This window comes from Anguilla rostrata, chromosome 4 (genome assembly GCF_018555375.3).
Source record: "Anguilla rostrata isolate EN2019 chromosome 4, ASM1855537v3, whole genome shotgun sequence".
Lineage (NCBI taxonomy): Eukaryota > Metazoa > Chordata > Actinopteri > Anguilliformes > Anguillidae > Anguilla > Anguilla rostrata.
In genome coordinates this window covers 32,992,259-33,019,142 of record NC_057936.1, presented here as the reverse complement: position 1 = coordinate 33,019,142, position 26,884 = coordinate 32,992,259, and the positions used below count along the sequence as shown (strand labels likewise).

The 26,884-nt window shown below is 43.0% G+C and overlaps 2 protein-coding genes across 2 annotated transcripts; one reads left to right on the top strand and one right to left on the bottom strand.

The window, feature by feature from the left end:
* The first annotated feature begins 7,607 nt into the window (after window positions 1-7,607).
* slc35g2b (solute carrier family 35 member G2b) lies at window positions 7,608-11,112 on the top strand. The gene is made up of 2 exons (XM_064332319.1): window positions 7,608-7,968; window positions 9,643-11,112. Exon 2 carries the CDS (start codon window positions 9,670-9,672, stop codon window positions 10,918-10,920), a length of 1,251 nt encoding a protein of 416 aa, XP_064188389.1. The 5' UTR covers window positions 7,608-7,968; window positions 9,643-9,669; the 3' UTR covers window positions 10,921-11,112.
* Window positions 11,113-12,675: 1,563 nt separating this feature from the next.
* Window positions 12,676-22,497, bottom strand: prmt9 (protein arginine methyltransferase 9). Its single transcript, XM_064332318.1, has 13 exons — window positions 22,307-22,497; window positions 20,674-20,873; window positions 20,402-20,550; window positions 19,584-19,820; window positions 18,807-18,974; window positions 18,610-18,712; window positions 18,064-18,173; window positions 17,641-17,833; window positions 16,623-16,806; window positions 15,475-16,153; window positions 14,887-15,040; window positions 13,722-13,844; window positions 12,676-13,468 (listed from the first exon to the last, which is right to left on the bottom strand). The coding sequence occupies exons 2-13, from the start codon at window positions 20,869-20,871 to the stop codon at window positions 13,187-13,189; spliced, it is 2,580 nt and encodes an 859-aa protein (XP_064188388.1). The 5' UTR covers window positions 20,872-20,873; window positions 22,307-22,497; the 3' UTR covers window positions 12,676-13,186.
* Between the last annotated feature and the right edge of the window lie 4,387 nt (window positions 22,498-26,884).

The following is a 26,884-nucleotide window of genomic DNA, read 5'->3' as shown; positions in this document are numbered from 1 at the left end:
AAGACCTAGGTTCCCATTTAACTGTTACAGAGACAGGGGCAAATATACATATCCTGTGTGTTCTCTTGATGTGGTAAAGTTTTCCTCCCATTGTGAATAGTAGTGGTTGTGCTCCTCAGGGTTTCAGCTGCAGAAGACAGTGGAGCATGCTAACATGGCACAATCAACCTTGTTTCATGGTAGCAGTACTTGGGGGTTCCTAGCCATCATTATTATATAACAACACCATTGCATTCTATGACTTCCCCTGCAGTGTGTCACTGGAGATTGCTGTTGAAACAGCAATATTCCAAAAGTGATTATATCCCTTGTTGAAAATGATTTTATTTTGAATTTTCTAAGGAAATGAATAAGCGCAAAGAAAGACATTATCACACTAAATAAAACAAAACACTTCAAACTGATGACAAATAATTCACATCAGTACAAAAACACTCAACACAACATTGCCCTACTCCCACACACACACATATGCATAGCACATTGCATTTAGGTTGTCTTAATAATTAACTTGATTCTATCAGGACTTGGAGATGAACATACAGTAATGTAGTTATGTAAATATTTTACCCCATATGTCAATGGTTTTGTTATGTTCTTCTGTTTTTATGTTTAAATCATATTTCATTAATGATTTCCTGTTGTAGATGCAAGCATGTATAATAAATGTAACAGCATTCCAGTTATTTAGTATCATATTTTAAAAACCTAATCCAGAAAATATTGTCCATTCTGTGTGCTAATACATTAAGCATCATAAAGTCGGCTAACTGAAGGAGATCAGTTAAATATTAAATGGTTTGTTTTTAAGATTTTCCTTTGGGATCATTAACCATGATTACATTGCATCATCCAAGACCCCCACCACTCTACCAACTGAATTGAGATTTTCACTGTATCCAGCACGTTGATGCATTTCAAACTATTGGTTTCAATGATCTGGTAAGAGGAGGGAAGCACTGCTACAGTAGATTTGCAGACGGGCTACGTTATTTTTAGAGCTGCATGCTCCAGTCTCTGTTATTATGCTGCCCTGTTTCTTGTCTGCTTGGTTATTTCACACTGTCAAGATGCATTACAGAAATAACCTATCCACCCCATGTTATGACCAATGCCACCACCTAGTTATGGTGTCATTGCATTAGTGTCAATGCTATATGGCTTGCTATTTGGCTAATGCTGGAATGTATGTTTCTTGAACTTCTACACCAGGACATTGGAGATATAAAATGACCATTTAGGCTATACATTCTGTGAGAAGGTTATAGACCAGTTAATGGACTCATCTGTGCACAAAGACAGATTCAGTTCAGCTGATCCGAGTTCAGAGAACATAGAGTGGGACGGCCTAAAGGTCACAGGTTTGATTCCGTGGTACTTAACCTGCATTGCTCTAGTAAATATCCAGCTGTATAAATTAATTCAATGTAAGTGCTATGTAAAAAAATGGTGTACGTTGCTCTGGATAAGAGTGTCTGCTAAATACTTGTAATGTAATGTAATGAGTCGAGACATGTCAATGCTCTCAGTGGTCCATGCCAAGTGGCACTTCAGCATTATTACACCATGGCCTTAGTCAAATGGGAATGGAGGCCCAAGTACATTTATTTTAGTAAAATGATTACCGGCAAACTTGCCAAAAGGCTGCTATTTACCACTGTAGAGTCATTAGTGCAGAGACTGGCAATCATGCTTGTGTTTACTCAGGACTTATCACCCTGAGATCATAGCACCTTCATTTTGTAGGTGAAAGCATGTTAACAGTACTGAGAAAGCAAGTTAATAAAACAGTAATATTATGTGTATAGAAAAGTTAATGTTGCTCTTTTTAGCATGCTGGAAACTGCTGCCATTTTCAGAAAGCGAGGTGCAGTAATTGATCCTATAGATACCTGTGTATGATAATCTAGATCTGTAATTGCTCAGTGGTTGCGTTTTCCATGCCTTGCAAATAAACAAACCTAATCATTTATTTTTGCACTTTAAGAGCTTGATTCCCTGAGAAGGGATGTTACATGGAATGTGCCTGTAATTCCAGAATGAAAAGAAAAAGTAATATTTTGAAAAGAACATAGCGTGGCCAGGTGCAGGGTATAAGACAATGAAAAAATGCAAATGGTCTCTTTGTGCTTTATTCATAGGGCAATGTTTCAACACAGGAGGTCTTCATCAGGCATGCAATCGTGTGAAGGAAGTGGGGAGTATATAGACAGACAGGTTCAGAGACACACACATATGCATACATTAACACCGTCAGCAAAGTAAACTTAATAGTATTTAGACTTAGAATGTAAAGTCTAAATATGATTAACGTCTTTAAAGTTTAAATTTTCCAGTGTGCGGGTATCTTTTATTTTACCATTTTTATTTTACCACCAAATAATACCTACCAGTACTGAGAATGACACAGACAGAGGCTCGAAGATAAGACCAGCAAACATCAAATCACTGTGCTTTCTGGTACATGGATATGGCCAGTGTCAAAAATCACTGACAGACAGAAACATTCACGACAGGCCTTGAATATCAAATAGCTTCTCCATAGGCTTTCTTATCTGGCCTCACAAGCTCTTGGTATTCAAATCACAATGACCAGGGAAAGAAATGTCAACATCTCCATGACTATCATTGCATTAAAACAATTTCTTCACAAACTCACACTTCCATTTGCTAACATGGATCATTTTATTTAGAGATTATCAACAAGTTTTTAGTAAAAAAAAAACAAGTTAATAAAAGTGGTAGAGTATAGTTCTGTAAATTTCATTGACTGATCCACAGGGAAAAAAGTGCATTTTTTTGATGTGTTGTTCCATCCATTTAAATCAAATTTTAATCAACATTTTAGAAGGCAACAGTTGTCACAGAATGTGAATGCCATATTCATACAGATGCTCACACTGCTTTTGTAAAGTGTAATGACTTGGCTGGCAGCCTTGCCCTGAGGCAAGTTTATTCGATTCAACCAATAATCCAATACACCTCCCTTAATGAAGCAACAATTGAGAAATGAGAGAGAGAGAGAGAGAGAGAGAGAGAGAAGAAAAGAACATTGGCAAGAACATTAATAAATGGTCCTAACTGCTCACAGTACTCATCTGTAGTGAATCAGGAAGAGGTAGTTTTGTGAAATCAGCTTGCTACTTGGAGCATTACAGCAATCATCACAGCAGCTACATTTATTTATTTATTTATTACTAGGTATTTTAAGCCCTGTGATGGACTGGCAAACTGTCCAGGGTGTATTCCTGCCTCTCGCCCAATGCATACTGGAATAAGCTCCAGAATCTCTCACGACTCTGACCAGGAATAAGCAGGTATAGATAATGGATGGATTGATGGATGGATAGGTTTTTTTAATTAATTAACTTTTTGATTGAAAGACAAATGAAAAATAGCTTTATATAAAAGCTTTATATAGAGCCAATATAATCACTGTGAAGTATTTCAAATTACATTGCTTTTACATGTGCATGTTTTCCAGTGCTCCTCCAATATTACTGAAAGGTTGATTGACAATTCAGGGTTTATTACAGAATGCTGATCAGGTAACCAATGAGCTGGCTACTCTACCACTCCCACATTTATTTTACTTTTATTTTTTATTTTTATTATTTAGTTTAGCCATTTGGCAGACACTCTAACCAGGCTGACTTTCACAGCTCACACATTTAATATTCTATAGTTTATGCAGCTGGATACTTTACTGAAGCAATTCAGGTTAAGTACCTCGCTGAAGGGTACAACCTGCAATGTCGGAGATACAAGCCCACTTCCATAAGCTGACCTTATGGGCTCATTTCATTTGATTTTTTAAAACATTTTTCATTACTCACACGTTATTTAATTACTGACACATTTTTCATTGTTAAAATTTTTCATTTTCATTTTTAGGACAATTTTAAGGGCCCTGACTGACAGGGGCCCTCAAAAAATTGTAATTGATAAAGCTGTAATTGTGCAGGGTTGGGGTGGCCTGTCGTCTTGGGGCCCAATGTTCAATATTTTCGTTCAATAGCTCCCATGCTCACATGATCAAGCAAAGTTTATCTCCCTAGAAACTTGTTAAAGCAAATGTAATTACAGTAACTGTATAATGTGGTCTGTTTCCTCTGGACTCTCCACGCCAAATATAAGGGTAGAGGAACGGTGAAGAATTGAGTTTCATGTCTGTGCCCCTGGAAATCAAATCACACATTGTCAGTCTGTGACATTGATTGAATATATTGACAATATCCAGCAGTAGATCTCATAAAATGTCAGTTATGACTCAGCGATGGGTATGTGAACAACACATATGACTGTTCATTAAAGGGATAAAACAATCACCATGGTCAACTGTAGTCTCTCTAGTGCGCGTGTGTGTGCATTATTGTCCCTCTCATCCACTGTAATTGCCAGATTACTTTATCAATGCACTGCTACTTATTAAACAGAAACTTGAAAGTAATTTGAAGGATAAATTCTACTTATTGGGACCTGTCTATGGTAAATAATGGGAAAAAGCCAACAATATTGAACCTTATGTTCCCTCTCTCGTGCTCTTTCTTTCACACACACACACATAAACACAAACACACACATGCACACACACAAACACAGTGATATCAATCAAATTATTTTGCTCCAGAACGGAAGGCATGAAATATCCTCCATCCTCTTGTCAAGCCACATTAGGCAAGAGGCCAAAATCTCACTGTGATCATCTTTATGACCAGCTCAAGAAGAGCTTCTGCCCACACCTGGCATATAACACCTGCACATATGTCACAGCACTGGACTGTAGGTTCTCTTTGATCAGCAGGGGACTCATTATCCTGCATAAGGTGTAGTACTTTTCTCTGACTGCAGAAACATAACCCTGGTAACCAATCGCTCTCTCTCTCCCTTTGTTATTATTATTATTATTATTATTATTATCCCTCTTGTTGAAGTTTAATATTCATTTTGGCTAGAGATGTGTTGCCATGGGTTGGGTACACAGCTTGTCACCAAAATGTTTAATTTTCAACAGAGCATCTGCAGGTAGCATATTTTGCCCTAACTAAGCACTTCTGAATGTATTCAGGAAAAATATTGAGTTGTATGTTTTGATTATCTCTTTTGTGATACGTAAATGATTTTGACATAGTAATCATTTTATTATTTTCAACAAAACTAATAGTAACTTAGTAACATTAGTAAAATAGTGACATTAGTGCGGTGACAACAAAGATAAACCCTAACAAATGGAAAACACACACCTCCATAGCCCAGCGTGTTACTCTGATTGAAAAAACTGATTCGTAGTTTTCATTTTTACTGTAATAAGAGGTTCCTTGATGTGAAAGAGATACAGAAATGTAGGAACAGGATGCTGGGATACAGCAATGGCATAAGCAATTCAAAACAGTCATTGACTAGAGATAAGATCTGAACTCTGGGCTGGGAACAAGAGTTTCACACCTGACAACACAATACGGCCCGCAATTTGTATGAGTAGAACAGAAAATTGCTGTGGTTTGTAAAATGCATGCATTGCATATTCCCCTTGATAAAGGTATTCAACTGATTTTTGATACAAGCAGAAAATAGGCAACTAAATCATGAGAGAGGACAGACAGCAATTATTGAACATAAAAAGGATTCTTTCTGTGCTTTTTCCACTGACTTCTATCCTCAGTAGTTATAATCTTCAATACTGTAAACATATTAATTAATACATAATAGGACACATACAGCCACTACAGATGATTCAGAATGCCGCTGCCCGACTCATCTACAACCTTCCCAAATTCTCCCACGTCACTCCTCTGCTGCGATCACTCCACTGGCTACCGGTCGCTGCCAGAATCCGGTTCAAAGCCCTGACCCTTGCCTACACTGCGGCCAACAGGACAGCCCCCATCTACTTGCAGGACATGATTCGATCCTATGTGCCTGCTCGACCACTCCGCTCTGCGGCAGCAGGGTGCCCTGTAACCCCTCCCAACCGACCAAAGGGATCACAGAGCTTCTCCACCCTAGCTCCCCAGTGGTGGAACAAACTCCCCGTCCCTCTCCGAACCTCCCCCTCACTACCCATCTTCCGCCGTGGCCTGAAGACTCATCTCTTCAGACTATACCTAGACTAACCACCACCACGCTGTATATTTCACTCTAAATCCCCCCCCCCCCTTTTCATGACACTTGTTACATGTTGCCCCATCCCAGAACTTTTTGGTAATTTGTATTTGTCCTAATACTGTAGCTTATTCTTCTGCCTAGTTGGCTTTGCAGAGGTTAGGTCTGAATAGTGTTCACTGTGTGAACTAAACTGTGTTCTTGGCTAGAAATAGCTGTACAAAATAAGTATTGTATCTTACTGAACCTGTGGTTAGTAGTTGTCTATGACCATTAAATGCACTTTTTGTACGTCGCTTTGGATAAAAGCGTCTGCTAAATAAATGTATTGTAATGATGTTTGGGACAAAGACATATTTTTATCTGGATTTGGCTTGGACTCCACAATTTTAGATTTGTAATCAAACAATTCACATGTGGTTAAAGTGCAGATTCTCTGTTTTTTATGTATATTGGTTTTACCATGAAGAAATTACCACATTTTTTATACACAGTCCTCCCTTTTCAGGGCACTGTAATATATGGGACAAATGGCTTCACATGTGTTTTGATTAGTCAGGTGTGTTCTGTCACTTTCTTTGTGCAGACACACTATATGACCAGAGTATTTGGATATCCCTCACTTCCAGTGAAGGCAAATCTTAATGCTGCAGGCAGCATACAATCACATTGCTTCCCCCGGGCACACAGCTAGGTCCATATATAAATGGTTTTGTCAAAATGGTGTGGAAGAACTTGACTGGCCTGCACAGAGCCCTGACCGCAACCCCATCCAACACCTTTGGGATCAGATGGAAAACCAACTGCGAGCCAGGCCTAATCCCCCAATCAGTGTCTGACCTCACTAATGCTTTTCTGGCTGAATGGGAACAAATCCCTGCAGCAATGCTCCAATATCTAATATAAATATAATAATATAAAGCCTTCCCAGAGAGTTGTGGATGGTATCAGCAAAGGGTGAACCACCTCCATATAAATGCCCATAATTTTGGATGAGATGTTGGATGTCAGCTGTCCACATACTTTTGCCCATGTAGTGTAAAAGAAAGCTTTCGGTATCTAGTCTTCATTCATAGTCTACATACTGAAACCAAAATGTATACAAAATACCCTTTAATAGAAGTTGACAATCTGTGCTTTAACCACATGTGGATTGTTTGATTTCTAAGAATATGGAGTACAGAGCCAAAGCAAGAAGAAATATGTTTCTGTCCCAAACATTATGTAGCTAGCTCACTATATATATATTTTCAACGATTAACCCGTGGGAAGATGCACATTGTTCAACAAACAAACTTGACAGAAAAACAAATGAGAATATGGTGTCTAGAAATGATGTTACTGATTCATTGCCATTAATAATTATCACCCGTTTCAAGTTTGCGAACGATAGCTGAATTGTATTATAATTAATTTACTTGCAGACTGGAGGTATATGGCAGCATACATTACAATAAATAATACAGATGATGATGATGATGATCGTTTCTTCAGAGCCAGTGACTTAGTCGTCCCGTCCTCCACACCCACCTTCGACTGCTCGTGCGAACAGTTGTGGTTTGGGGGACACATTCGGGAAACAATTGGAAATCCTAAGAAGGATTTCCTTTCTTATCCCTTTCCTTTTTGGGTGCAGTTGCATCGCGCCCAAAAGACAGCGACCAGTGAGAGGCGTGGATACCAAAATATCGAGCTAGAGCGCACCTTGCCTCTCTTTGGAGACGGTCTACGCAGTCATTCCAGGGAAAGATGGGGGGAAAGCAAGCGCGATTTTTTATATCGAAAGGACCAGTTGACCATTTAAATTTATGATACTAAGTACATGTCACTGCATTCATTCCGGTGGGATTAGTTTATTCTGACAAGGTGAGTAACGTTCTAGTATTTTACGTTATCCATGCTTTTATTGTTAAACATACATGAAACCTAGGTGGTCTCATGAATGAGGTTTGATCTCTTTGTCAAGACATGTTTTGACGACTAATTGCTGCAGAAGAATACATTTCGGATTGCCGATTGTCTCAGGTATTCGTGGATTCAGTTTGAGAAAACAAATTTTAAACGGTAGCATGGCTCGATTTCCGCTCCTATCCATCCAGCCACAGTCAGTTAACCAGTACATTGTGCGAATAATTATTTTAATCGATATTTATGTATGCATACTGTATTCCTTGTATTTGTTCACATTCTCTTTCATCCTTCAATAAAAGTAAGTGAAGCAAATTGTTACAGTTCAAAATAACGTATGGAACTGCTTTATTTTGGGAGGTTAAGGAAAGAAGGAAAACTGCAGCTAAAAAACTAATTGCTTTGCTGAATGGGACGCTGTTATCGTTCATCCCCAGTCTAAACGCGCAGACGACTAGGCTACTGGATGTCTGAGTTAGTCATTGGTCAAAAAGAAAAATAATAGAGAAAATTAAAGTGAAGATACGTTTCCGCAAACGACATTACCACGAACCCACACTTTTATTAATGACCGGAAAGGTGCGTCTGATTTCATTAATACTGTGTATTTTCCGTATGACTTGAGAGACGGACAGACAGAAACAGAGAAAAAGAGAGGGACGGTAAAACGAATATTACTACCCCCTTGTGGAATGTTATAATATGGACGTGTTTCAAAGATGAGAGCTTTCCGCGCATGGAGTCATATGGAGTGTTTTAAATGTTTTTATTTGTGTGTGTGTGTGTGTGTGTGCGTGCATATATATATATATATATATATATATATATAATTTTTTACATTACATAAAACATTTCAATGTATATGCATTAGGCTACTCTATGCTGTATGGTGCTTAATCTGTGTAATAACAGCAGTTAAACTAAGCATTTAGATATTTGATTGCATATACATAAAACAAAACTAAAAATTCTTTGCTTACAAATAAAATACTTTTATATATGAATAATTTGATTATTCAGCTATTTTAATTACATGAAACATCTCTGTGTATTATGAGCCGTTTACAATGTGCACGGTTATCTTGGGCACAAGATACAAGATTGCACTTCCGAGTTCTATGTTAGCAAATATAAATACTTTCATTTATAACAGAGATTTCTGGTTGCTATCGTACCAGCATATCCTCTGCCTGTCTTCTCCAACTGGTTACATAATTCCTGGCCCGTCACACTGAATCAGCCTGGGTGGGATTCATCTGAACAGGCATTACTTAAATATAGAAATGGCAGCGCACATCTACAAGCAGTTTGTGTGTGCATTTGTGTGTGTGTGTGTGTGTGTGAGAGAGAGAGAGAGAGAGAGAGATGTAGCATGTTTGGAATTGTGCAATGATTGTTGATCTTAAATATATATTCAATAGAAGAATTACTAAATCAAGATGAATCTTGGTCTTGTTGCTCCTGCTTTTTGTGTTTCCCAGCAAATTTGATTTATTTTAGTCATCCTCATTTCCTGATGCAGTAAAAATAAACAGTAGAGGGTGGCAGTTATGTTTATTTTTTTAAAGTGAAAAAGCATGTACATGGGTGTTCTGAAATGGGTCACTGTCTAAGACCTGTATCTCATTTCAGGAAAACTCTCTCAGCCTCAGAGAAAAAATGGATACGTCACCATCCAGGCAGCAGTATGGGGCGAAGAAGCGTGTAAAGATCCACCCCAACACCGTGACGGTGAAGTACACCACCCACTTCCCCCAGCCGGGCGACGAGGGCTACGACGATGCGCCTTCTTTCGAAGACTTCAGCACTTTCGTGGACGACAACCCCAAGAAGAGGCTGATAACGGACGGCAAGCACGGGAGGACTTTCTTTGGCGCCATAAACAGCCAGCCCAAGCTGGGCGGGGACAGGAGGGAGCAGGGGGTGGGCGAGCAGCTCCAGAGCTTCGGCGAGGCCTCGGTCCTGGCCTCGCGGGTCACGTGGGCCGCCCTTTTCGGGGCGGCGCTGGCCCACGGCTGCGTGGCGCTCATCACCCGCCTGGCAGCGGACCGCTCCAAGGTGCCCTCCCTGGAGCTCCTGTTCATCCGCTCGGTGATCCAGGTGCTCTCCATCACGGTGGTCTACTACTACCAGGAGGCCCCTTTTGGGCCCAAGGGCTACAGGCTGCGCCTCTTCTTCTATGGCATCTGCAACGTCATATCCATCACCTGCGCCTACACTTCCTTTGCCATCGTGCCGCCCAGCAACGCCACCATCATATGGCGAGCCACCACCACCGTCTTCAGCGCCGTGCTGGCCTTCCTGCTCATCGACGAGCGGCTGGGTTACACGGACGTGGTCACGGTGGTCAGCAGCGTCTTCGGCCTCTGCCTGGTCATGATCCCCAACATTGCCGACGAGGAGAAGTCGCCCCTGGGCTTCTGGAAGGAGGCCTTCGGCTACACCATGACAGTGATGGCCGGGCTCACCGCCGCCCTCTCCATGATCGTCTATCGGGCCATCAAGGAGCGGGTCAGCATGTGGACGGCCCTCTTCACCTTCGGCTGGACGGGCACGGTGTGGGGGGCGTCCACCATGTTTATCATGCAGGAGCCCATAATCCCCCTGGACGGGGAGACCTGGGGCTACCTCATCGGCATCTGCATCTGCTCCACGGTGGCGTTCCTCGGCGTCTACTACGCCCTGAACAAGTTCCACCCGGCGCTGGTCAGCACCGTCCAGCACCTGGAGATCGTGGTGGCCATGATCCTCCAGCTCCTGGTGCTGCGCATGATCCCGTCCGTCTACGACGTCATCGGAGGACTGGTCATCATCGTCAGCGTCTTCGTCCTCACAGGGGTCAAGCTGTACAGGGTGGAGAGGGCCAGGCGGCAAGATTATCAAGAAATCCTTGATTCGCCGATCAAATGAGCACCATCCCCCTCCACCCGTACCCCCCACCTTTACCACACACAGTGTTATGAGTTCCCCTCCCTCACATGTAACAGTCTCATGAATGTCTGAATCTGATCTCTTTATTTTGTATTGTGCTGTTGAAAGAGTGACAGTTCTGTAATGTCTTTGGAAACTATCATGTGTAGAAAATAAAGAAAATAGCTCAGATCTGCTTTTTGTCTAATTAATTTTCACTTTAGATATCTAAGGGAACTAGACGTTTCTGTTTGTTAAGACAGGAAGGTTCCAACAGCATAAGACACGACACTGCTTCTATGAATTATGCGAAGAGATATTTATGCAGGAGAATTATAATTTCAAGGGTAGAATTTGAGGGTAGATAGTCAGTGCAATTAAAGGAGTTGACCCACAGAGACGTTTTCCACTTTGTATTGGATTCATTTCTGCCTTCAGTATCTTCAGCATCTGCAAAGGTGTTTGTCTGGGTTTGCTGCATTTTAAAAAGGACTAGCTGTCTGAGACCACGTTTTTCAAGCGCGGCAGTGCTGATTACATCTGACGGGCTTGTTTGTTGCCGGCTCAGGCTATCGGTGTAATCCTTGGTTCTCTTTTAGTGGAAAGGCGTTAGGGTGGGTCAAGTGACATTTCCATGATTGCAGCAATGACGCCATTCCCATTTCAATTCTGTTGATGTTAAGTGTCACTTGACCCATCCTAAGAAGGAATTGTCATTAAAATATTTGTCATACAGAGAACTAATGAGTCACACTGCTGCCATTATGATTCAGAAAGAGCGCTTTTTCTATAGGTCTCACTGTGATACAGAAGGAGACTAACAATTCTAACAATACCAGCTATAGAATGTGCCAGAAAGATAACAGGCTTTGTGTTCAGTAAAATGTTTTTACCAAGCAAACTCTTTAGAAATAAGAGGTATTTTAATATTTAAAGTGATTGTAATGTGGCAGAAAATAGTTTAAATAACCATAAATTATCACAGAGGGGTGTATCCACTACAGCAGAACTGAAGCTGAACCATTTCCATCCTAAACATCCTGTTTGCTCATCATAATTATCTCCAACATATAACCGAAATGGCTTCCAATGATATATAGGGCTCTATTTTGAGGATACAAATGCAGACAGAAAATAATATGCAGTGAATCTCAACCTGGATCCTGACAGGCTGCAGTGTCTGCTGATTTTTGTTTTCACTTTAAGAATAGTAACCAATTCAGATCCAAGAAGCCAGGTAAGGCGGCTGAACAGTAATCAGCAGTTTTATTTGATTAAGCAAGTGCTGAGTAACAATTAAAACCAGCAGACGATGCAGATTGCCAGGATCGGGGTTGAGAACCACTGCTCTAGGGCATTGTTATTATGATTATTATTATAATTATTCATATTTGTTCTCACCATGGGCACATGCAACTATTTTTAACAGTTGCAATTTTAGGATGCCACATAAAATGGATGTAAAGCATTTCTACATGATAAATGTTGTACTGTCTACGTACCTCACAGAGAGACACACACTGTCCCGTTTCTACGTTTACTTGGGGTTTATATTAGGGGGTGGCAAATGATGTCTTTTAGTTTGTGGCATGCACTTGTATTTAGCGAATCGTTTTAACAGGAAGTAAAATAACTACTGACATCCAGAATATCTTAAGACAAATTGTTGTTTCATCCGAATGGCTTCTCTAAATGACAAAATACTGAGTGTTCCCAAAAGTTGTGCTAATTTCACATAAGAAAAGCCAGATTCGGTTGTTTTTCCAAGTATATTTAATGGATGTAACAGAGCAGAAATAAACTCAATATACATGCATCCATATAATGTGAACAGCAGTGCACATCAGACCACTAATCTGCAGAATGTCCTGTAAAATGGCGTGCAGCATTGCCTTGGATGTACACTCACAATTCTGATAGATCAAAATACTGAAGAGTAAAATACTTCACTGGAATTACGCTTAAATACATGAATCCATGCCCGATAATACTTTTCACTAACTAGCAGTCAATACTGCGCAAATGTAAGAGTTCCTGAATGGGCATGTCAAAAACTAATATGGATTCTCTGTATAGATTCTTTTAAAATTCTTCATTTGCATGAAGGCTAGTACATATCTGACAGAAAAAAAAGCATTTTGGCAACAGCACCCACAATTATAAACAACGTTTTACAGCGCCAGCTGCGTAGACAGACAACACGTGACGATTCGGTCGAGCGCACGCCTCGAGTTCAGCCCCTCCCAGGCACAGGAGGCCGAGAGGTTCAAGCCAGGGAGTGGGCGGAGCTGGCAGAGTCCATGGCGGCAGGCCCCTCCCCTTCCCCGTGCCCCTCCCTGAAGGCGGTGATGGAGATGCTGCTCTTGTGGAGGTGGACGCCGAGGACGAGCGTCTCTCCGGCGGTCACCTCCAGGGGGTGCTGCAGCACCACGGCCGCCTGCTTCCAGTGGGAGTCCTGGGTGAAGGTGCTGACGCTGATGGCTTCGTCCAGGTGCACCTGGTACCAGAACGGGATGGCGGTGAGCCGGCCTGCGGAGGTCACCTGCACCTGGGAAGGGAGACGGGGGACAGGGGACATCACTCAGCATACGTTCAATCCGCAGGACCCCGACGACAAGCACAAGACATTAATCAGGATTAGATTACAACAACTCGCCATAAACACACCCCCCTTTCCTACATGAAACTGACACACCGTAATACGTTTAATACGGCAACTCAGCAAGCAACATTACTTTATTCATCCACCATAATATCGTGTAGCGTAGGCTCATGCTCATTGAATGCACGTGGATCCTTACTTCCACCTGTCGGTGAGTGGAATTCTCGTTGGAGGTCATGAGGTCCAGGGTCAGCAGCTCCACTGGCTGGCTGAGGTGTTTACACTGCAGAGTGGACAGGTCCAGAAACACGTGGACCGGCACCTGGAGGGACATGGCAGCGGGTCACACACTGACATAGCGAGAACCCAGCTAACGCCGCCACCCTCAGCTACACCCGCATTAAAGCCCAGGGTCTTCTCGGACGCAAAACAGAACTGCAGTCAAATTCAATAGAAAAAAAATTGAAATCATTTTGACTGAGCGGAAAGGTACAATAAGGTTACGGAATACGTGATTTCGGAAAAGGCGGTAACCGACGCGCGGAAAGCACCGGCGCCTCCTCCTCTCCGCGCTCCCCGGCTTCTGCCACGTTAAGGCAATGACAGCTGGCGCGGAGTAGGCTACGCGGCTCGCGGTAACAGCTGTTGCAGAAGACGCAGTGAACTGGGGGGCGAACTTCAAAAACATATCAGCTGAAGCAATCTGCCGTGCCAGGAGAGAGACCGACCGAAAATGAACAACCAACATTAAAGACAAGCTTGAAAAAATAAGTTAATAAAATAGATTTGGACTCTTAAGCGAGAATGAATTTGATCAAACGGCTCAAAACAAAACAAACATCCGCGTGGTAATGTGTGATGATTTACTTGTCAGGGAGATTCACCTTCACTAGAATGGATTACATAATGTGACCTACATCACCCACACCTATTTGTACAACTGAATATTTACCCAATCCTTTCAGATTAAAGTACATTGCTCAAGGGTACAACAGCACAGCCTCGCACAGTAGGTGTAAAACTGCCAGTTCCCTTAGCCCTGACAGTGTTCACACATCATAAAAGCCTGTTTGAGGCTTGTATCCACGATAAAGGTGTTAAAAGTCAACGTGTGGAGTCAATGTAGCCTCCTGGGTGGATGAGCCCAGATCTGAAAAGTCAATGTCTGCCATTTATGTTCTTATTCAGCATGAAGCAGCTGATCTCTCTGGTTTCACTGGGTCTAAATTAGCGGATGATTCTAAAGTGAAAAGGAAATCCAACAGACCCTGTGGCTCTGCAGGTCCAGGGCAAGCGGCCCCACAGTGAGGAGTGTGTGGAGTGTGTAGAGTGTGCGGAGTGTGAGAGCAGGGGACCGCACGCACTGTGAACTGGTTGATGAAGGGCGCGATGTTGAAACCCAGCGTGGGCTCCCTGCCCTGGACGGCGCTCTCTGACAGCAGGGTGTCCGACTCCACCAGCAGCCCGTACACCACGATGCGCTGCGGGAATATGCGCCCGCCGTCCTCCAGCAAGCACCTGCACACACACGCACACACACACACACACACACACACACATACATACACACACACACACACACACACACACACACACACACACACGCCCATGCACACACACACGCACACACACGCCCATACACACACACACACACACACACACACACACACACACACACATACACACGCACACACACACGCACACACACATGCCCATGCACACACACACACGCACACGCACACGCACACCACACCCACACCACACAGCACACCACACACACCCCCACTGCACACACACACACACCACACACACACGCACACACGCACACGCACACGCACAAACGCACACGCACACACACGCGGGAAAGCGCACAAATCAGAGTAAAAGCCACCATAACGCTGTCATTGTGTAGAAAAGCATTGGACACAGAGGAGGGGAGTATTTGAGCTGACCTGGCCAGAGTGGCCTTCTCCAGAAGCTTCTGCCGGATGAGCCCGCAGGTCTCCACGCAGTCCAGGATGATGGCGCTCCACAGCTTCTCGGCGTCGGGCCTCTGCAGCACGGTCGAGTCGTCCTCCACGTGGTTGAGCCAGAACTCCAGCGCCTCCTGCTGGACGCCGTTGGCCTGCGCCAGCAGCCGGAGCACAGCCTGGTGCTGCTCCTTCTCCACCGAGCTGTAGGCCCGCACGCGGCCCCGCCTGGCAGCCATCAGCGGCAGCGCCGAGAAGCCCTCCGAGACGTCCAGCACGTAGAGCGGGTCGCGGGGGGCGGGGCCCGGCGGCCCGGAGCCGGGCCCGAGCGCCGCCAGCAGCTTGTCCAGGGCCCGGTTGAAGCTCCGGTGGTAGTGCGTGTTGTTGAGGAGGGCGATCTCGGCGCACTCCAGCACGCAGCTGTGGTCCCGGAGCGAGTCCGTCTGCAGGGAGGAGAGAGCGCTGCACAGCTGCGCCTCCGCTTCCGCCGCCGCCGCCGACGCGGGGCCGCCCGCCGACCCCGGGTCCGAGTCCGACTCAGACTCCGAGTCCAGGCTGAACGCCTGGCCGTCCCTCACCACGGCGACGGTCCGCACGCGCAGGTACGCGTCCTCGCAAGACACCTCCACCGTCAGCTCGTCCCCCGGCTTCACCGAGAAGTCTGCAGAAACAGAGCAGAGTTCATACTGCCGGACATCTCTGCTAGGCTCTCTGAGAGACCCAACCGCACTGCTGACCTCAGCCTCGTATTCAGATACATCACATTTAATATAACTTTAAGAATAACATCCGACGTTCACTAATCTGTTTTAGCCTGTTACGTGAAGTTTGATTACGGTCTCCCCAACCCTTATATCTTAAACATTGTGCCTCTGGTCTAATTTTAATAGTATTTAAATTCTTAATGTGAAGTGTGACGTGGATTTGTTTATTATTAGCGCTTTACATTAGGGATAATTAGAAGCTACACATATACAATATTTAAGGCATATTTGTGTATAATGCAGTCTTCAGGCATTTGGTGCTAATGTGGCAGTGATATTTCTGATATATTTCTATGCAGCATGTGGCTAGTTCTAAGGTAGCACTCTTGCTGATGCATTATTGCACAGTATGAGTTTGATTCTTACTGGTGCGGGTCTGGATGGGGTAGACGGCCTGCTCCCAGCAGGTGTCTTCCTGGGGCCCAGTCGACAGGCTGTATTCTTCATCCAGGTGCAGCTGGAACCACACGGCCAGGGCGTCCAGAACGCCCTCCTGAGTCACGGGCAGCCTGAAGCGGGTAACCTCCCGGGTACACAGCCCCTCCAGCTCCTGGAACAGGGCTGCTGTTAGCTCTCTACGTGCACAAAGGCCAAGTAAAAAATGCATTCAGTCACGTCTCGTTTCTGTCAACCTGCGCACATGGTCCTGCCAATCAAAATGTAAGATCGACCCGCAGTCTACCAGCCACAGATACACATCTGTTAGAGATCAAGATCTGTCACAAGTACACAGCAGTTAGAGATCACTACCTGTCAGAGATACAAAGCTGTTAGAGTTCACTACAGAGATGTCAGAGATACACAGCTGTTAGAGATCACTACATGTCAGAGATACATGGGTGTAAGATATCATTACCTGACAAAGACAGGTGGTAGATATTACCAGTCACAGATACACACCAGTTAACAAGCACGAAACCGTCCAGACCTACGGCGCACCTGAATAAAGTGTCATGAGTAAAACTTGGCTAACTATATAGCTAGCTAGCTATGGCATGTCCTCACCTCTGTAACGTTATTTGTTGTCCTCCGTGTGTCCATACATCTGTATCGGGGGTACGCGCTAACTAGGTTAACTAAAGTAGGCGAAACGCTGTTAGGGTTAGCTAAAGTAACGTTAGGCGATACAGCTGTGCTTAAAAATCTTGTGCCGTTCGAAGTGGTGATTTTGGGAGATGCACCGGCGCATGCGTCCTACTAAACGAAGCACCACCTGTGCATGCTTCCTACCAAAGGTCCCTCTCAGGTCGTCCATGAGTAAGTGAGTGAGTGAGAGAGTGAGTAAGTGACCACAATTTGCCACGCATAGCAGTCCTGCGCGGCGTAGGAAAAAATCACATCCTGTCAGAGATACACAGCTGTTTAAGGTAGTACTTGTGGTCACCTGCACGTTGTTGAAGTCGATGTCCAGGGCCTGAAATGGCTGAGTGAGGGCTGAGTACCCCCCAGGCAGCCTGCTCAGTCGCTCTGTGGTGTAGGGCTCCGAGGAGTCATCAGCATCCGGAGAACAGCTGACAGGGCTGTGGAGCCTTCCCGCCGCTGACAAGGAGAGGTCACCAGCCTCCGACACACACAACCTGCACACACGCACGTACAGAGACACGCACGCACACACACACACACAGACAGACAGACAAAGACGCACACACACAAATCATTTAAAAAATGGAGAAATCTCACAACTTCAGCTGTGTGTTTGTGTTAACATGTCCAACGTGAACAGATATGAGCATTGCTAGGGAACAGGATTACTCGCACCGAGCAGCTTGTCTAATGAGGTCAGAGCTGCCCGCTGTGAGCGACTCACCGGTGGTGCCGGCGTATTTCCTGGCACTCCACCGCCATCCCGAAGACGGTGGCCCCTGCGGGGATAACCCGCCCCATCTCTGCGGCGCTGCAGGACGGGTCCCCTGAACTCTGGAGGGGGACACAGGTGTCCGCTACAACATCAGTTCATTAAAGCTAAATCTTAAAATAGTACCTTCCTACAAGCAACACGATAGTCAGGCTCCAGGTAGTGCTCTTAACTGTATGGTACAATAAAAAAGATTTCGCTGTTGCTTCCATGTGTGGTTTGCAAACATGCTTCTGTTTGCGTACTGATCTTATCGTAAATGTCAATTCTAAAAATTAATTGTTGATTTTATCAATGAACATCTGATAGATTACCACAACGGCGGTCATTTAAATGAGTTAAAAATCGAAATAATTAAGAGAGAAAATTGCTCTCTATAAATACAGCTCAGAGAAAGTGAAAGACACTATAAGTGACATACTTTTGGAACAAGGCCTGTTTGTGGCACGCAAATGATACTCCACACTAAAAGCCTGGATGGAGAGCAGCACTGGGTACCTGAGGGGGCAGTAGAAGGTTGTGCCAGGCATGGATGAGACTCTCGATGATGCCTTCCCCGAACAGGCCTGCGTCCACCGTCTCGGTCACCACCAGCGAGACCCTTCCGCAAACAAACACGTGGCCCGGTGAGCTAGCGTCCCAACAAGCAGGACGCCGCGCCGTGAGTAGGCCAGGGTGGAGGAGACGCGTCTCACCTCTGAGGGAGATCTCTGGGCACTTCCATTTCCACAGACTTCATGTGGACGACCTTGATGTCGTCCTTCATCCCGTTGGCTGAGATCACCTCACAGGCCAGCTCGTACATGGTCTTGGAGAGCTCACAGGCGTACACTTCAGCGGCTCCAGCCTGCTTAGCACACATGCTAACGTACAAACACACACACAGAAAATCATCTTCCTCTTCACATTTACATAGAGTAACACTACATAAAAAATAATGAACCAACCAAAGATTCAGATCTTTTTGTGGTAAGATTTGGTCATTTTATGGTCGACTTCAATTTAAGCACGACCAATTGTGAAAATCTGAACAATTATAGGAATGGAAAGTTATGTAATTCTACATTTTTCACTGAATTATAAACTGATTCTAATAATTCTAACATGGGAACAACTTCCTTTTGTTCCGAGGTTATAATAGCTCGCATATCAGGGACTATCCTTGTTCAAACCACAGAGGAAATATATAACGAGGAAAAAACATAAAAGGTTGCACTATTTTTGTTACAGGACACCTGATATACTTTAGTTGGAGCTAACGGGCATATACAGTATTAGACACCACTGTAGTGATGATAAACATAGCACATGCTCTACATATTCCTGATATCAAGCTACAGATACAGAAAGCACACAGTTTGTTTTTTTCTAACTAAATTCAGCTCATTTCATGGCAGCGATGACACCAATTTAAATAGCTGTGGATCGATGTGCCTCTCAGACAGTGAGGATCGCGGGAAGCGGAGTCTCACCTGAGGATTCCCGTGCCGGTGCCGATGTCCAGCACGGTGGCGCAGCCGGAACGCACGGCCTTCTGAATGGCCTGCTGGTACTTCCTGTTGCGCTGGTGGTCGTTCAGCATCAGGAAGTGCCAGCGCTCCACCAGCCAGTTGGCCACCCGGTAGAAGTTCTCCTTGGCTTCAGGAAAGTCCGGTTTGAGCTTCAGCGCTTTGTGGAAGTGCCCTGCAGCTTCATCTCTGAAGCCCATTCTGAGAGGGCAGAAAGAGAACAGAGTACAGTTTTGCAAAGTATAGAAACAAAGACACATCTGGATAATTACTGGGGCAGTTTTCAACTGTTTGAGCTGCCAGCAAATAATAAACAGCAACCGCACTTGATTTGGTGAAAGGTGAAGAGCTTACACACTCTACTGAATATCAAAGATGTGCCTGACTAAATCTCTACCATTCTCTATATCAACAAAATAAAAATCAGCCGTGTGATGTGATATTGTGATATGTGATATTACTTGTGATACAAACGTAAAGTTCATGCAAACGTAAAGCTCAACTATATGGTTTACAATTTGAACTTATTGTAAATACAACAAAATAATTATCATGTATGTAATTTCATGCAGCAAAACTTTCTTCAGTAATATATTACAAAGTTCATACTTCGATTTTATAAACGGTATAATTTAATATAACCAACGATCTTCACATTGCAATATGCGCTGCATTGCACCGATAATGGAGTGCAAACATACAATTGAGAAAGCCGTGTAAAAATGACCGCACCAGAGAAAGCGGAATGAGAAGGCTATAGAAACAGAAGTGCTGCTCTGCACCTGAACAGGTGTTCCCCCATGCTGTTCACTATGACCTCATCCACGGGGAACAGCTCCAGGGCCTGCTCGTAGCAGTCGAAGAGATCCTGCACCCGGCCCAGAGAGTCCAGCTCCTCCGCCCATTTGAACAGTGTGAATCTGAAGGACTCCTGCAGGAAACCACACAGAATTACACGTGACTACGAGACCCACTGAACGACTGGCACAGGCAATCCCCCACCCAAATAGGCACAGTTTCATTATTCCAACCGAGGGCAAAGCAAAACGCATACCCTGGCGAAGTCCTTGAGCACAGGGGCGAGGTTGAGGGCGAGGAGGTAGTGCACGAACGCGGTCCCGTAGTCCTGGTTGAACAGACACTGCTGCGCGCTCTCCAGGGACCTGGAGACCAGCTCGTTCCTGGCCGGGTCTTCCCTGGGAGCCCGCCGGCTCCGCCTCACCCGCTTGGGCCGCGTGCTAGCATTCGGCATACCTTCCCACAAAAAACACAAGGGTCAGACTACAGTAGCATGGGCTGAGTGCTAGCATTCGGCATACCTTCCCACAAAAACACAAGGGTCAGACTACAGTAGCATGGGCTGAGTGCTAGCATTCAGCATACCTTCCCATCAAAAGCAGTAGTGGTAGTAGTATTCACCACCAACCACCATGTAGCACACACTTTGGTGATAGTAGCCATTTTGCAACACAACGCTCACCACACATTTGCTTAGTTATTAGGTGAAGGGAGAAAAATGCTTTTATAGATTTGCCAGCCTGTTGGATGTCTAACAGATTAGGCTATGTCCTGTATGTATTAGGAAGCTAAGCCCGTCGCCCAATTGTAGCAGTTGGGGTCCTGTTTTCGTGAATGTGAGCAAAGATTGTAGATTTGATTACGAGATGGGGCATTGACTTGTAGTCTTGAGCAAGATTACTTGCTTCTATAAATATCTGCTGTATAAATGTATTGCGGGTGGGTAAATAAAATGAAAGCTGTGCAAGTTGCTCTGGATAATAGCATCTGCTAAAAGCCTAAAATGCAAGTACTAGGTATGTTTGGTAAGATAACCAGATGTCTGAATAGTTAATACATAAGCACCTAATGTAGACCCCATATCTCGAGTGACTTCAAAAATCAACCATTCATAGTAACAACATATAGCCTAATTCAGGTACCTTGCTCAAAGGAAAGACTAAGCATTTTAAGCAGGAACTTCCAGGATGCAGGTACTGTGCCTAAAAAGCTGTGCAATACTGATGCAGCTCTCACACAGATTTTTTTAAATTAAACCCAGCAGGGGCATCATTAAAAGACAATTTGGTTGTTGCATATTGGGCCATCATAGCAGCACCCTGATGGATGGAAATTTCAGATACCATTCCAAGGTGGAATCGAGCTGGAACCAGCTTCTGCTCCAACTGGATATCACCTGGGATTTTGTGATTCCAATGACATTCGTTATGCACTTATTGTACGTCGCTTTGGATAAAATGTAGGCTAATGCATTGGACCAAATGAAGAACCAGGCGAGAACCAAGCTGGAATTTCCACCAGGGCATACACCACACTAGGTTTCCGAAACAAACACGGGTCTTCAGGTAAACAGTGCACCACGTAACGAGTGTTGATTATGTTATTGTATAAACGTCAATTGTGCTACATAACGTTAACGATCTAAAATTAGCAGGACTCTGTGCAACCCAACTTGCAGACTAACAAAAGAAAAAAATGCAGTAGGCTATTAAGGATAATTTACGGCCTGACCTCACACCGTGTGAGCTAGACCGCAATATATGCGTTTTGCAAGGATTAGCTAGAAACCACTTAAATAAATAAAACACAAATCACAGGATTTAAGAGTAGGGCAGCACATTTCCATTCCTAGCTTTAAAAAAAAAACAGAGCATTCGCCAGCTACTCACTTTAGCTCGTCTTCTCTGATGTGCACGCAGGTTTGCTAACATGCGTTACTGCAACTACTTATTTTTAAGTTACGCATGGCGTATGCCATTGAGCCCTCTTTAAAACAAAAATATTTAGACCAGATACTGCAGAAAACACGGCGCTTAGCTTCAAATCACCGCCATATTGTTTCAGGAAGTGCATTTAGAAATCTTCTTCTATGCTTGCGTTACTGCTGATTTAATTAACTTGAAAAGGTACATACCGCCATCTATTGTGCTGGAGTGCAGAGCAGAGGACCAACCATCAGTATCCAGTACGCCAGTGCCTCCCGTATCGGGTCATAATGCCACCATCAGATCAATAATTACTGATATACAGCGACCACATATACATTTTCGATTGCACAACAAATAAACAAACAAAAAACTACTGGAGCCAATGTAATCTGGAACAAATTTACTGGAGACATCAGTATACACTTGTTGATATGCCGGAAATGTTGGATACTACTATGCAGATGTTCCCGTCATTGATCTCATTCTTGGATGGCTTTTCAAAAAGCCATCTCAAGAAAAGGTTTTTGAAACAACAGGTGAGGGCTTTCAGGCATCACCATGGCTGAATAATAAACCTTCCTTTTCAAGCCTCTACCATTTCACTAATAACTCAACCATAGTTTTTCCTTGATATACCTGAGCAAGCCACATAGGTAGGACATGCAACATTGGATGTGTTGGTCGATTCACACACCCTGTGAAGTGATACATAGACTGGCCCACTGTAACAAAAATGTTATTTTTCTATCTTACCTTCTCAAGAGAATCCTTATGTGCTCCATCAAATATAAAATTAAAAAAAAAATCTACAGCACGAGTCAGTAATTTTTCATAATGTACAGGTATGTGTATTGTCTATGTATTACATTACAATGTAGCATAAGTAAACCTGCTTTGGTTGTTTCTAATGGTGAAAATTTGGGCAAAAGAAACATAAGGAAAAAGTACAAAAGTTTGCGGATTAATTATGTGGCAGTTGTGGGATTTATCTCAGTGCGGTATGCTTAAATAAGCTTAGTATATTGCACAAAAAGTTAAATTACAGGCATTTAGCAGACACTCTTATTCAGAGAGACTTACACATAGCTTTTACATTGCATCCATGTATACAGCTAGATATATACTGAAGCAATGCAGATTTGGTACCTTGCTCAAGGGTACAATGGCAGTGTCCTACCTGGGAATCAAACCTGTGACCTTTAGGTTACAAGACCAGCTCCTTACCCATTATACTACACTGCCATTCTAATGCCTCAGAGACATTTAGGGTGCAGCCTCAAATAAGCTGTAATTTTGAGTTCTACATAGTTATAACGGGGGATGCTGCATGCAAAAGTAGCATACCTGCCGTACCCATAACACTTAGTTACGCTCTCATAATGGTGAGCAAGGAGCAAGAAGAGACTTGCTGACATATTTGGGGTACCTTGTAAACATGTTTTTCCTTCTGTGTTGAATGTGATTGCATACATGGCTGCACAACCACTGCAACATTTAATCACTCACTAAACATTGAAGACACTAGCCAAAATTATGAGAGGGTAAGTTTCAATAAAAATGTCAATTTCTGAAAATGTACTTTCAGCAAATTCAAGTGTTTCTGTGCAGGGAAATTAGAGAAGAAATGGATTGCCTTTTATACCTTCATTACAGACAATGTATGCAGAGTATATTTCACACATTAACCACCAGGTGGAATGCATATACACTTATTTGCTAAAAGGTACCTACAGTATTGTTTAACTGAATATTGATTTACCACAAAACAACTTAAATCTTTACATATAGACAATTATTATTGTAATTTAAAAAAAAAATTAATTATTAACATACTCAGGAGTACATATGCATATGCATTTCTACATAATGATTGTGATACATTTATGATGTTATTTTCCTAGACAGACACAGACACATGTGCATTTTGATAACTTTTACATTAAATAATTTATATAGAATTAGACTTGCAAGTATAAATTAACATGTACTGCTCACAAAAAAAAAAAAAAAAAAAAAAAAAAACACATAGGTAAACCTCATGGAAATCTACAGCGTAAGAGCTATAATATTAAAAGCAGTGACCTGTCTTGTTTGTGGTCGCACATGAGACACAGATGAGTACTTTCTCAAACCAAGCATGTCCTCTTGATTAACAAGTACAGAAATGGGCACTTGGGACACCGAGAGTAAAGACATCTTTTTGTACAGGAAACAGATTGTATCCTGCAGTGCGCCTTTCACCCTTCCAAGCAACGCTGTTAGCACTGCCTGTCAGAGATACTGCATTCCATTCTAGGAAAACGCGTCACTTCCTGGCCATGTGAAAACACCATGGAAGCTATGTTTTAAAAAAAACATTTAACTGAAAGTTCAGGCAACATCAGCGTTGTGCTGTAGTGGTTGTAAGGAAAGAACGATCTACTTGGAACACTCACAGACCATTATCAAGAAACACTTAATTTCCTGTCTTAGGTACAACTGAGCGTCCTGACCAGGCACAGTTGAGATTAACTTTATACTCAGACAGGCCGAGGCATTGCTGAGACTTTAGGGCATCCATATTCTTGGCACATGTCAACTCAATCAAGCACTGCTCCACTAAAGTCTTCTTTATTAAACTGTATACTGTAATATTGGATATTCTTCACTTGCATTATGGAGTCACTATTTAATATTCTATAATGTATACTGTAAGTTTGACCAAAATCCAAGTTGGGTTTGTGAAATGAAAATGCCACGCAATGATAATTTTATTATGAACTATGGACGATCTAATTAATAAATTATTTGTATGCGGCCAAATTTTAACAATGACTATGAATGCATCATTCACTTTTTGATGTTCCCACAGACTGTAAAGGTAATGCTTCTTCTGCAATAAGTTGCACTTGGACACATGTACACCCACAGACACACACACATACGCATGCCCCATTTAACTGCTAAAGTAAAAGCAAAAATTAGGATTACTCCTGCATTGAATGTAATGGCAATAACACTAGTAATGGCATTGAAGGATTTCCCCCTAAATAAAAACATATTGAATGGATTTGCACTTTTATCACTCAGAGCATGCAACAAAATACCTTTGCTAAATACACTGCCAGCGAGACAAAATGTGGAGTAGTCTATGACTTAGTGCCATAAAAAAAATATTCCCCCTTGCTGATTTCCTCTGTTATTGCTCATTTGCCACACTGAATGGTTTCAGATCTTCATGCAAAATGTAGTATTGTAATATAATATAACAAAGGGAACCTGAGTAAACACAAAACACATTATTATTAAACTTATTTAATGAAAAAAGTTATTAAACATCCATATAACCTGTGTTCAAAAGGTTGCCCCACCTTTTGAAGCAATAACTGAAAAAAAACACTTCCTATAATGTCATTAATTTGTAATCAGTCTTTCACATTGCTGTGGAAGAATTTTAGCCCACTCTTCTTTGCAGAACTGATTGAATTCAGACAAACGGGTAGGTTTTGAACACTGTTGGTCTTGGACACTGAGCTTAGCTAAGGTTGGAGAGGCCTGCAGATCTTTGGATGTCAATCTGGGATCTTATGTGACTTCCTGGATGAGCTGTCACTGTACCCTTGGAGAAATTATGGTAGGCCAGGGATGATTCACCACTATTCCAAGTGTTCTCTATTTAGAGAAAATGGCTCTCACCATGCTTCGCTGGAGTCCCACAGCCTTAGAAATGGCCTTGTAACCCTTTCCAGACTGATATATTTCAGCAACTTTTCTACCTCATCTTTTCTGGAATTTCCTTTGATCTCAGCATAGTGTGCTTGTAGAAACTGTGTGGTGACTATTTCACTCCAATAAGAAGGTTCAATACGAGTGAGGTTTAGATTCAACAGGGCTGGCTGAAATCATGCCTGGCTGTGTTCAATCAGCTGAATCTAATTATCAATTAAATTTGGTCATTGGTATATTGGTTGATTGAGTAACTAACTACTTTTTCAAATGGGTGATATGGGTGTTTTATAACCTTTTTAATTAAATAAATTAAATAATGTTTTAACCTTCCTCTTGTGTTCTGGTCAAATCTGACCGATTTACAACTTTCCTAAATCATAAATATTGTGTTTTTCATCTGATTGCCTCAGGACCTCATGTTTTCCTCCACACTAGGCATTTGAACATACAAAATTGCCGATCACCACTTTCATTGAATTTTGAGTGGTTTAGTCAACTTGTGGTGTAACACCTGTGGTGTTCCGGGTCTAATATGACCGCCATAGGAAATTAATGGGTAAAACTATATTGTGTTCATCCAGCAGATGGAAAACATCACTATACACACACCCACGCACCCACACATCCACAACCACAACCCCCTCATCCCCCACTCATCCGCCCCCCACCCTTCAGGTTGTCCTACAAGCGATACAAAAAGTCTTTTTTGAATGGATCTCTATGGGAATTGGGAGGTTGGACTTGATTCAGCTGTAAATTATGCTGATACAGTATGGAACACATTTGTTGGCTAAATGGCTTTAAGTCATCAAGGGTCCAAGGTATCAAATG